Below are 13,271 nucleotides of genomic sequence, written 5' to 3' on the forward strand. Positions count from 1 at the left end.
GGACTGTACTTTAAAAATGTTAGGTTTTTCTAACACCCTACAGGAAATAAACAACATCCTTTATTAACAACTGTGGGAAATTTCTACCCCTTAACTGAAATTTACACGGGGTGAGGGTATCTCTACCTTACTATATTTATTTTGACCAGTCAAAGCAGTCAAGTCAGATTTCTAAGGCACCATCAATCTGTAGATACAGGATGGTTTCTTCAAATGAAGATATACATATAGCAGCTGTCTTCCTAACCCTTCTATCTATCACAAGTTTGTCATAAATGATATTCTTTTTAACAGCTTCCTTTCCATTTTTCACTTAACTTCCTTTCCCATTAGCGTATAATGGCATTTTCTGTTCCTATTTTACAATATCACAGCATTCCATCATGTAAATATGTCACAGTTTTATCAAGTATTCCCTAATAGTTGGATACTTGGTCATTTCCAATCTTTTGTTACTATATACAATACTTCAAAGAATAACTTCGTTCACTTGTATTCTATCTATTCATGGAATACATCTCTAAAAGTGACACAGCTTTGCCAGAATTAAAATGCATCTGTAATTTTGACAAATCTCCAGAGAGATTGTACTATTTTGCACTCCAAAAAAAGGTAAGTATCTCCTGAAAACCAACCATAAAAATACACCTGCCTGGAGCCCCATCCCCCAACTCCTGATACAGTATGTAAGTAGCTGGGTCTGAGGAGACCTATCTTGCAAAAGCTGTCCAAAGAGCAAATCCCAGATTGAGAATCCCAATTCTAAAAGGTATTCTCATCTAAATCCAAAAGAAAGGTGGGATTAAGTTTTCAATCTCCAAAGTTTGTACTCCATGGTCACTCATTCAACAAATAGTTTTTGAGTGCTTATTATGTGCTGGGCATTCTAGATGTCAAGGACATAAAGAACGGTACCTGTTGTCAAGTGTTCTCAAGATCTAACATCGAAAGACACATGTAATTGTGAAAAAAATGTGTATGCTTTAGTGGTAGAGATTTAAATGGAATGTTATGGGAAAACTGGAGAGCATAACTTCAAACTAACTGGAGTGCCAGAGGAGGCTTGCTGAAGGAGGTACTCCTGAAATGAGCCGGAGTTAACCAGGAGAAAAGGAGAAGGTACAAGAGGGAGAGGGCATTCTGGTTAGAAAACAAATATACAAAGGTAGACTGGAAGAAACAGAAGGGATGTGCATGTGTGCCTAACTGGAAACATTTTGTATTGCTGGACTAAAATACATGGGAGAGAGAAGAAACAGACTACAAAGGCAGGCAGACATCAGATCACCAAGCACCTAGTTATGTTACATTAAGAAGCCAGAAGTTTATTCTGTATCCAAAAAGAGTCCCTGAATGGTTTTAAGGGTGGGAATGACATGGCGAGATTGCTGTTTAAATTTATGGCCAACTGACTGGAAGGACACATAACTGGAAAATGTACGAACAATTAGGAAATTGATGGAGTAATCAGATGGAGCTTGAGGTAGGGCAGAGCAAGAGAGAAAGGACAGAAGAAATCTTAGGAAGTGAGATGAGCAGGACAACAGAGATTAGATGGGGTAGGGGAGGAGGCGGACAGAGGGATGAGTTCAAGGTGTTATCAATCCACTATCAGCAAAGTACTGCATTTAGGCTATTTTTCTAGAAGCAGTGATGGATTCACATTGATTCAGTCAAACTCTATCATCTGGTGCTGGCGTCTGTGAGGCCAGGGAGAGATGCATGGAGCCCAGCAAAACTAAGAAGTTTATTCTCATTAGCATCAGGCTTTAATCAACTAACTTATATTCACAGCAACCCCCAACAGGCAGACTTAACATTAAATGGTCATTTCTCAGATGTAACCTCTCCGGTAATAACTCCTCTACTGGTGAGTCTCTTGACCTCATTTTATTTAGTGCCCATGGAGCCATGACCTAGACAACTGAGAACAACATAAATAACTGCTAGCACAGACAGCTCCTTTCCCAAAACAGCCTTCTTTGGCCAAGGTTTACATTAGCAAGGCATTTGGGGCAATCTGAACACCAAAGTCAATCTCTGGGAGTGAGAAGATATGGGGGGAGAGTCCCCTGAGAATTCTTCCCACTTTCTTATTCATGCAAATCTAAAGGTCCTGTAGGGATGGTGCAAGGAGGGAGTTGTGTATGACCCACAGGAAACACAGAATCTGTCTTTCTTCTCAAAGTTCCTAAAACAGCAAACTAGCCAACAACAGAAGAGAACAAGTCCACCACTTAGAAAGTCCATAAATGAAACACACACACACTAACATAAAGGCTTACCTTTCTTTTATCTTCATCTGTTGATTCAAATTTGAAAGTAGCCCTATGCTGAGAGGGGGGAAAAAAGGAAAATAATGTCATTTTATATACACAGATTTCAAATTTTGGCTATGTTTAAAAATACAATATAATGACTATATAAAGAAGTTGCCTTTTCATATGCTGATATTCTGATTAAAGGGATATGTAAAAGATAGGCATGTAAGTAAATATTAAGTAGTACAGCAGAACTATATACAAAAGAATACCCAGAACCAAACCATCAGCTGCCCAAGAGAATCTGGAATGCTTTTTTTGCATCGTGTATAGAGCATTTGAGCTGGACCTTGAGGACGAAGAGGAGTTTGCCAGGAGGCAAATGGAAAGTATTCTAGGAACAAAAACAAAGGCTCAGATATGTGAGACTGTATGATATACGCATGAAATAAGCAGTTCTGAGAGACTCAACAGAGGACACATTAGGGGATGGGGAAGGGGAGGAACATAAGAATGGAAAAGTAGACAGGACAGAATTTGGAAGGGCCTTCCAATGTTCATACGGCATTTACACTTTCTTTTTCAAATGTAACAAGAAATCACTGGAGAACTGTAGACATGGACGGGACCTGACAGTTCAGTATTTGAGAAAAGCAATTTTCTGAAAATGAGCGCTTAAATCACAGTTATCATGATGAGGATGCCAATGATAGTGAAGAAAAAATAACTGGAAGGAATGAGTATCGTAGAGCTCCTCAAAGTATTAGCAACACTCTATTTTTCACTCTGTGGCTGACAGAGAAGACAAGCGAGAATAAACTGGCTTGACCACTGTCACAGAAAGAGAGGTGGTATTCAAAAAACAGCACAGAATTCCTTATTCTCCTCTCAAGTTTTAGTCAGGAGAAACAAATACTCTTATGCATCTTACATCTTCCTTTAAAAAATAAACTCCACTGAACACCTTTCTATTTTTCTTTTGTATTTCTCTCATTGGCCACATGGACAAATATTTATTGGCAACTCACCAGAAGTTAAGTACATTAGGTACTAAAGATATACATTGCAGGTAGTTCTGTATTGACAGCTTTGTAGAAGTAGCATTAAAAGAAAATATTTATTTATTTACTTTCATCTACTTGAAAGGCAGAGTGACAGAATAAGAGTGAGAATAAGAAAAAGAAAATGTTCCAGCTACAAGTTTCCTCCTCAAATGCCTGTAAAAGCTGGAAATGGGCCAGGCTGAAGCCAGGAGCCCAGGTCTCCCACATGGGTGGCAGGGGCCCAAGTTCATATACCAGCATCTGCTGCCACCAAGGATGCATTAGCAGGAAGCTAGACTGGAAGCAGAGTAACCAGGACTCAAACTGGCATTCTGACATGGGATGGGGTTGTCCCAAGCACTGGTTTAAGTAGCTGTCTGTCCACAGACACCCAAGAAGCAGCAATTTTTTTTAAATTAAATGAGTTGGAGAAATGTTGTCAAGAGCACTTCTGAATATAGGTCAAAGAAGATTTAGAGGTAAGAGATAAGGGCCATTTAAGGAAATCCAAGGAAGGCTACCTCAATAAGATGCAAAAGATTCAAATGAAGTCAAGTGGGAAGGGCACAAATTCAGAAATTTATACCTGAACTGACAGGTGACAACCAGGGAAAGACTACGAGGAACATTTAAAAGCACTCTGGCCAGCGCCGCGGCTCAACAGGCTAATCCTCCGCCTAGCGGCGCCGGCACACCAGGGTCTAGTCCCGGTCGGGGAGCCGGATTCTGTCCCGGTTGCCCCTCTTCCAGGCCAGCTCTCTGCTGTGGCCAGGGAGTGCAGTGGAGGATGGCCCAAGTGCTTGGGCCCTGCACCCGCATGGGAGACCAGGAGAAGCACCTGGCTCCTGGCTTCGGATCAGCGCGGTGCGCCGGCCGCAGCGCGCCAGCCACGGCGGCCATTGGAGGGTGAACCAACGGCAAAAGGAAGACCTTTCTCTCTGTCCCTCTCTCTCACTGTCCACTCTGCCTGTCCAAAAAAAAAAAAAAAAAAGCACTCTGGAAGAATATTTTGGGTAGAAGCTCACAGGTCAGATCAAAAGAGAATAAGACTGAGGACATAAAGCCATATGAAGAATGAGCATCAACAATCCAGGAATGATACTGCTGATGGCAGTATACACTGACACAAACCTTAAAAGGCAAAGTGATTTGGCAACAAATATTAGAAGCCATAAAGATAATCATACTCTGATCCTGAACTCTCACTCCTAGGAATTAATCCTAACAAAATGATATAGAAGGAGATAAAATTGTATATGTAAGTATATCTATTAGTGTTAAAGCATCCTGAATGTCCAATAAGGGAAAGACGAAATGCTGTGTGTAACAATATTGTACTGAACATACTGTATCAACCTAATAGACTATTATATGGCAATTTTTAAAAATGACTCATTGTTGGTATATTATAATAAAAGTAGAAATTTAAAAAATAAAAGTATAAAAATGAATGAATGAGGGGCCAGCACTGTGGCGCAGCGGGTTAAGCTGCCACCTACAGTGCCAGCATCCCATATGGACACCAGCTCAAGTCCTGGCTGCTCCACTTCCGATGCAGCTCTGTTATGGCCTAGGAAAGCGGTAGAAGATGGCCCAAGTCCTTGGGCCCCTGCACCCACGTGGGAGAGCCAGAGGAGGCTCCTGGCTCCTGGCTCCTGGCTTTGGATTGGTGCAGCTCTGGCCATTGTGGTCATCTGGGAAATGAACCAATGGATAGAAGACCTTTTTCTCTCTCTCTGCCTCTCCTTCTCTCTCTGTGTAACTCTTTCAAATAAATAAACCTTAAAAAAAAAAAAAAAAAAAGAAAGAAGCATACAGGCCTAGGAGCTTATGTACCACTTTAAAAAAAAAAATGAATGAATGAGCAAAGAAGAAGAGAAAGGAAGGAAGGAAGGAAGAATAGGTTGTCAGTCTGAGGCTATAGTTGGGAATGTATTTACCTGAGTTTTAATAAAAATTGGCATTAAAAATAAAGAAGTACCAGGCATTAAAGTTGTAGACTGCAGCTCAGTTCAATGCAAATGAAAATAAATTAAATAAATCATTAAAGAATTATTATTTTGTGCCACCATGTATAAAATTAATTCAGTGAATTATCCTAGTTGTTAATATAATAATTTTCCTAACCTTATTTTGGCACTGCAGTGAGGACAGAAAAACAAACTGTCTTTTCAAAAAGATAGCCATTAAGTTACGAAACTATTTAATAGTGCCAATGTAAAATTAACCTCTTATAGTGATTTAGAATATTGAGGATAGTACCAGTACCAATTTTGCTTTTCAAGTCCAAGGCTGATCCTGTCATAAACCATAATATTAAAAAACATGCTTCCAAAAGCTCTTAGTATTAGGGCTTAATTTTAATCAGTAAATAAACTGGTATGTGAGGTACTTATTATTAATTGAATTCTGAATGTGTCGATCTATTCAGAAGCTCAGTCCTGTAAGACTACTTGGATCCAACATATGCTGGCTTCAAAAAGGCTAGCTTCTTTTATCCAACTTAGATCACACTTTACTTACTCAGTACTTTTTTTTTTTTTACAGGCAGAGTGGACAGTGAGAGAGAGAGAGACAGAGAGAAAGGTCTTCCTTTTTGCCGTTGGTTCACCCTCCAATGGCCGCTGCGGCCAGCGCACCACGCTGATCCGAAGCCAGGAGCCAGGTGCTTCTCCTGGTCTCCCATGCGGGTGCAGGGCCCAAGCACTTGGGCCATCCTCCACTGCCTTCCCGGGCCATAGCAGAGAGCTGGCCTGGAAGAGGGGCAACCGGGACAGAATCCGGCGCCCCAACCAGGACTAGAACCCGGTGTGCCGGCGGCGCCGCAAGGCGGAGAATCAGCCTGTTAAGCCATGGCACCGGCCAGTACTTCTAACCCTATTCTCCACCCCACCCCCCTTTCTAATGCTGAAAGCAGAGTGGGGAGGGAACTAGCAGTTCTGGTTGTAAATGCCTCTCTGGAACAGTTAGTCAACAGCCAACCACCTCACCTTCTTTATACATTTAACTTCCAGAGGAACAGGAGCAACAAGTCAAAAATAAATTAAAAAGCAAAACCATTGTTAAGTTTGGAAACCAAGCAAAACAGAACAGCTCTGTAACACACCAGACTCATTATGAAGACTCTCCAGGAAGGTTTTATCCTCTTTTTTTTTTAAAGATTTATTTATTTATTTAAAAGTCAGAGTTACACAGAGAGAGAAGCAGAGAGGGAGAGGTCTTCCATCCACTGGTTCACTCTCCAAATGGCCACAACAGCCAGAGCTGCACCAATCCAAATCCAGGAGCCAGGAGCTCCTCCCAGGTCTCTCACACGAGTGCAGGGGCCCAGGGACTTGGGCCATCTTCTACTGCTTTCCTAGGCCATAGTAGAGAGCTGGATCGGAAGTGGAGCAGCTGGGACTTGAACTGGTGGCCATAGGGGATGCTGGCACTGCAGGCGGCAACTTTATCCACTACGCCACAGCATCAGCCCCAGTTTTATCCTCTTCGAATGAGCTCTAAAAAGTGCAAGTGTCAGACAACCTTGAGTTTGAGCCCAGTCTTGCCACTTACTAAAAGTGCAACCTTGGTCAAGTTATTCAACTATACTGTCTTATTTTCCTTATCATCATATATGGCACTATGCCCATAAGTAGTTAGTTGTTCAATAAATGGCTACTATTAGTAGTAGTACATGGCCTATGATGTGGTGTCTTATCAAATAATGACCTAATAACACAACTAGGAGTTGCAAATTTCTAAAGATACACTTAAACTTCCTCAATACAAGAGAATTAATCTATTTGGGATACTGGGTGTTATGTTATTTCATGAAAAAATATTATTTCTAGCACTAAAAATCAAGTAACATTATATAACCCAATCTGCAAAGAAGGTGTAACAAAGGAACAGCCCGCTACACAAGCTCCTCTGCAAATGCCCAGAGAGCTCACTCACAGGTAGAAAGCACAAAGTCTTCTTACACAGTGCAGCATATTTACACCCTACTCAAGTGCAGAGGTATATTTCTAGCACTGACCAGTAGCAGACCTCCATCGATTAGGCTCCTGCAGCACATAAATGAAGACTTCACTGCAGCTATCAGTGAGATTTTTCCTCTCCTATGAAGACTACTCTGGGACAACTACCCACTTGCATCTTAAGTAACTGTTACCCTTTATTTGGCCATAAACCTGACTTACTTCCAAATTCTATTCGTATTTGCTATAGGGTAGTCACACACTCTCGGGTGGTCTCCATGGCCAGGCAAGCCACCTCTTTGGTTACCATAGTTGACGACTCTAGCCCTCAGTTTCTTCACCTACCAAATGAGAGGGTTGGGTCCAATAATCATTGGGGTTCCTTGTAGTCTAAATAACCCATGATTGACAGAATCATGATACTACTGAGCACCTAGGGCCCTTGATCACTGTTAATAATCATAAAAATGATAGCAATCAAACTCTACAAAATCTGTTCTCAGGAACTGGCCCTGAAAGAATATGAGCTTGGATGGTCTAGACTAGAACAACAAATACTTCTCAAAACAAATAGCTCATTCTGTAACCTAAGCAGAGGTGATTAGGACCTCACAGTTAAAAAGGAAGTAGTATACTGCTCCTGGAAAAAATTTTCTGTGCTCAAAAACACAGACTCAACAGGGTAAAGGCAACGCAGCTGCGCAAGAGTCCTGCATAGCAGAATCTCAAAACTAGATCTACTTCCTAGTTATGCACCCTTGAGACTTTATACAGCTACTGTATCTTGTCTTTCCGAACCTCAATTTCCTATCTCCCTCCACCTAAAAAAGAGACTACTTAGTCTCCCTCATAAATTTTAATACCTAGAAGATTATATTGATGACACATGGTAGTTCTTCAATAACACACAGTACATAAAACCCAGTAACAACCATTCCTTCTATTTAAAAACAAAAACAAAAACTTTCCTATGCTGCTCAACTTGCATTATGGCCCTGACAACTAGACAAACTTTGTTCTTTCTGGAATAGAAATATCTTCCTTCTTTCTCACAGGGGTGGAAAACATCTGGCCCACGGGCCATAGAAGATCCCCAAAACCATTTAGTCTGGCCCTGCCAAGGTAACCACAGACAGGATTCAAAATTCAATAAATCCATAGTAGGCTAATTTTTAAGTTGATAATTTTGTGCGGCCCACGATTATGTTATAAATATCCATATGGCCCTTGGCAGAAATAAGGTTCCTCACCCTGCATAACAATGATCAGTGAATTAAGCAAGAAGTCTTGGAAATGAGTCTTTGTAACAGAGTAGAAATCAAATATTGATTCCAGGAACCAGATAGGTAACTGTTGCTCTGAACATGGTACAAGGTATTCTGCTACCCATCAGAAAGTGCAACGGTCAGAGAGAAATAATGAAATACATTCTCAATTTTCTTATTGTGCCACATCAACGTTTTAGTGCCATATATTTAATTTCTGCCTTCTTGGTCAAAAGCTAATAGTATGGGATGCTTCCTCAGGAGCAGGTACTGTTCTAAGGGCTTCACCCATGTAACTCAATCTTGAAAACCTATGATATAGGTTATTTTATACCCTTTTTCATACAAGAAAACTAGGCCACAGCAAAGGTAAGCAACTTGTCCTCCGCCACATAGAGTTGAGAATTCAGAGTCCCAGGGGTCTGGGTTCCAGGGTCTAAGCTCTGGCCACATGACCTCTTCAGTACCTTGATCATTCTAACTTAGTGAGTGCACTGTCCCTAATGTTTGGCATTACATTTCATTTATTTTAATCTTTTCAACAATTTAAGAGAATGGATTATCATGATTTTAAATCTATGGCAACAGACTCAGAGGCCTAAAATATCTATAGTCATGAAGCTAACAATCTAAGGTTAATCCCAACTTCTTTCCACTATACTTGACTGCCTCCTTTTAAGATCCGGCTTCAGGAGACAGGCCTGTGGTACAGCAGGTTAAACCACTGCTTGGGACACTTGCATCCCATATCCAAGTGCCTGGGATGAAGCTCCTCCCCGCTTCCCTGCCAATCCAGCTTCCTGTTAATGCAGATCCCTGCCTCCCATGTGGAGGACTGTCTTCTGGCTTCGAACTGGCCCAGCCCCAGCTGTTGTGAGCATTTGGAGGGAGAACCAACAGATGCAAGATCTCTCTCTCTCTCCCTTCTCCTTCCCTCTTCCTCTCTGCCTTTAAAATAAATAAAAATAAACTTAGGGAAAAAAATACACTGCCTTAGGGCTAGCGTTATGGTTCACGAGTTAAGCAGCTGCCTGCAACATCAGCATCCCATATAAGCACCTGTTCAAGTCCCAGCTTCTCCACTTCCAATCCAGCTCTCTGTAAATGTGCCTGTTTAGGCAGCAGTAGATGGCCCAAGTGCTAAGTGCTATCACATGGGCCCCCGCCACCCATGTGGGAGACCTGGGTGGAGTTCTAGGCTCCTGGCTTCTGCCTGGCCCAGCCCTGGCTATTGTGGCCATTTGGGAGGTGATTCTCAAAGATTCTCAAAGATTCTCTCTCTTTCTCCCTCTCTGTCTTTTAAAAAAAAACAGACTAGCTTTATTAGAGAAACAAGGTCGCATGAAGAACCTCTCTTTTCTCCCAAGCAATCAAGCCATCATTTTCTCTCTACCCCATTCCTTTCTCTTTTGGTTGGACTCTTCAATGTCCTATAATCATCTCTTAGCCTCAACATTTCTCAAACCCATTTTTTCAGACAACAAAACTGAAATACACGGTACCCAGCTACTTTTTCAAGATTTCAGACTCCATGTACCATAGAGCTGAGCAGTTTAATTCCACCTCTCCATTCTTATTGCTTGACTCCTGCAATCATACTTCCCTTCCCATTCACCTGCCCCCAAATTCTTTACCCTTGAGAGGCAAAACCTCACCGCAACACGAAGCTCAGCTATTTCCTGTGTTCTGTATACTATCCTGGTCCTACTATAATCGTCATGGAACAGGCCAGTTTTCTTCCCAAAGAGCTACCTCACCTGGTTCACATCAAGTCAGGACATTCTCAGGCTTAGCTGGAAAAAGTGCCAGCGTTTGGGAATCCTCCACAGCACTTCAGGATGCCACCTTAAACAATACGCATCATCCACAGTAACTTTAAAAACATTCCCAATATGAAAAGGGGAGCTGAGATGTCAAGGACTTACGTTCTGATAGCACTTAGCCAGAGGTGGTAAGTGGAAACCAACCCGGAGGGTACCAAGAAAAGGAGGAGATAAACGGAAGGAAGCAAATCTGAAGTCCACTTAGTTTAGCCAGAAATGGAAAGAAATATTGAAGGAGGTGCTAAGATCCAACTGGAGGTTTCTGGACCTCCCTCCTTTAAGAAGAAAGTTTCTATTTATTGCAGGGTATCTGGCATGTAGTAAGTGCTAAATAAACATCAGCTGATTCAACCCAATGGGCAAGTTCTCTGTTGTACTTCTATTTAAAAAATCAGTTTGTAGTTGCTTCATTATCTTCTGGAAGCCGGCAATAAGTCAAATGTTAAGAATCTAATCTTCACAACATGTATACTTATGCATTGAGTTTCTCCAAAATTAGGCCAATACGCTCAACAGTAAAGCATATCAGAGTGTGAGGGAACTAAGAAATGAACAGAAGAGATCCATGCAGCTTCCAAAGAAAGCAGCATAGTACTGTAGAAAGAGCACTGGACTCGGAGTCAGACAACCTAGACTCAAATCTCAGCTCCAGCTCCCAGTGGCTGCGTGAACGGCATTATCATCCTAAATTTTAGCATTTGTAAAATGGGGAATAACACCACTACCCCCCACAGGGTTGCTGAGATCAGGACTGTGTCTTATCTGCAGGTCTTTCCCATCCATGGAAGAAACGGCACGCTGGGAGCTCAATACCCACCCAATGTATGAAAGCACGGTGGGGGAGCACGGTGCAAACCGTGGAGGGAGAATTATGAATGGAGGCAAAGGGAAGGAAGAAAGATGTTACATGGACGTTGTGACTTGGTGTTGGGTATGTTTCCACGGAGGGGAGCAGTCATTCCTATAAAGTAGTGCTCGAAAGGGAATAAAGGTGTGGTTACGCTACCTATTGAAGTGAGTATGTAAAATTCCTGGAAGGAGAACCGAGGGAGAACTAATGGTTCTTGGAGAGAGATTGAGAGACGGGACTGGGGTTTACAAGGCACCATTTCACCACAGGGTTGTAAAGTGGAAAGAACAAAACCAGGTAGTTTGAAGGCCTGGGTGGGAATCCTGACTTCCAAGTATGACCTTGGGCAAGTTACTTAACTCAAGTAGTCTCAATTGCAAAACCCAAATAATACCTCCACAGGATTGCTGTCAAGATTAAATGAGATAATGGATAGGGAAGCTGTTAATGCGATACAAATAAGAGGTGTTATTAGGAGTTAGCCTGGCCACCCACTAACAACATAATATGTCCATGACCTTGGGCGTGATTTCAGTTCTTTGCACCTCAGTTTCCCCATCTTTTAAATGGGGACGATGAGACCATCTACACTACAGTCACTCCTGATCAAATAAGACCATGTAAGAAACATCACCCCCTTGAGAACTACAGGGTGCTACAAGTATACAAAGAACTGCCATCGTTGCTGATATGTTTTGTGCATGTCCAGGGCCATGTTTAAGCAGAGAAGCACGTATTTTTATCCCATACAGGTGAGGAAGCCTCGCATGCATTTACGTCTCCAAGAGCGGGGCACGGGGCACAGGCGCACATCTACAGATTCCGGGGGTGTGCCTTCCACGCCTGGGAAGAGGACCGTAGGACCGGCTGCTGGGCCGGGCATCAGAGGAGTGGGCGCTCGAGTGGGGGCAGGGGGATGCGGGATGCAAGGATGGGAAAGGCTGGGGGCACAAACACGCATGCCCAAGCCGGAAACGTTTTCGGGGGAGAGCAATGCGCATCCCCGGAGTGAGGGGGGGGTGGGGAGGGATGCGATGTGCAAGCCCGGAGGGCGGCCCGGGGGTGCGGTACCGCACGCCCGGGGCCAAGGGCTCTTTACCTTGTCGCTGTAATCCCTCAGGACCCGCTCGATAGCCCCCGCCTCGCCGGCCCGGACGATGTAGAGGGCGCGCTCCTCATCCATGGCCGCAGGTGCGGGGGAGCCGCGGCCGCTCTGCGCGCCCAAGCCGCTGCCTCCAGGTAAACGCCTCGCGCCCCCGCTCGCTCGCTCCTTCCCAGCTTCCTTCCTTCCCTCCTTCCCTCCCTCCCTCCTGCCTCCAACCCGCCAGCCTCCGCCCGGGCAGGCCCGACGTCACCGCCCCTCAACTTTCACCCCGCAACGTCACCGCTCCCCCAGCAACCGGCGCCTCGCGGCCGCCCCCGACAAGGCCCGGGACTCGGCCGAGGCCTGGCGGGCGGCCTCCGGCGGGGTCAGTCTCGGGGCCCTGCTAGCTCGCCTGCCTCGCCCTCCCTCGGGGAAGAGCCCAGCCTTTGGAGTGGATTTTCACAGAGAGAACTGTGCTCCTCTCCTGACCCTCGTCTATGAATCATTCTCCTCAGCGGACGGGAGCGACCCGGCTCTTCCCCGCCCATCTGTGAGCCCGCAGCTAAGTGGACTGCAACTCCCGGCATGCACCGGGGCCAGGCCGCTCTTCCATCCAGCTTACTGGCGTGCTGAGTGGCATGCCGGGATTAGTAGTCATCCAGCGGGAAAGACTTCCCGCCAAGGGCATGCTGGGAATTGTGGTCCTGCGAGGGCCGGAAACCGGAGGCCCGCGGCCACTTGAGGCCAGCGAAGGGGGGGACCGTTAGGGGGCGGGGCTAAGCCTAGGTTTTGTTCCCTGCGCCGCTCGCCTGTCCCTCGGCTGGTTGGATTGGCTGACCATCGCGGAAACTGCCACCCCTTGGTGGGAACTGACAGGAGCCGGTTTAATTCCCTCTTCCCTCGCTTAGCGGTTTCGGTCTCTTTGAAATGCTCTCCTTTCTCCCTTGTTTGCGGTCGTGTTCTGCACTCAGCTGCAGCAGTGT

General features: G+C 44.3%; 1 protein-coding gene across 8 annotated transcripts in view; it reads right to left on the bottom strand.

The window, feature by feature from the left end:
- RIC8B (RIC8 guanine nucleotide exchange factor B) overlaps nucleotides 1-12,473 on the bottom strand; it is a 129,311-nt gene extending 116,838 nt beyond the window's left edge. For all 8 annotated transcript variants that reach the window (XR_009866959.1, XR_009866957.1, XR_009866956.1 and 5 more), the window contains exons 1-2: nucleotides 12,304-12,473; nucleotides 2,286-2,333 (exon numbers count right to left, since the gene is read on the bottom strand). Coding sequence is in view for 4 of the 8 variants with exons in the window: in XM_062202975.1 (XP_062058959.1) it covers nucleotides 2,286-2,333; nucleotides 12,304-12,387 (132 nt within the window). In the remaining 4 variants the exon portion in view is untranslated. The remainder of the gene's footprint in view (nucleotides 1-2,285; nucleotides 2,334-12,303) is intronic.
- Nucleotides 12,474-13,271: the final 798 nt, after the last annotated feature.

This window comes from Lepus europaeus, chromosome 10, assembly GCF_033115175.1.
Source record: "Lepus europaeus isolate LE1 chromosome 10, mLepTim1.pri, whole genome shotgun sequence".
Lineage (NCBI taxonomy): Eukaryota > Metazoa > Chordata > Mammalia > Lagomorpha > Leporidae > Lepus > Lepus europaeus.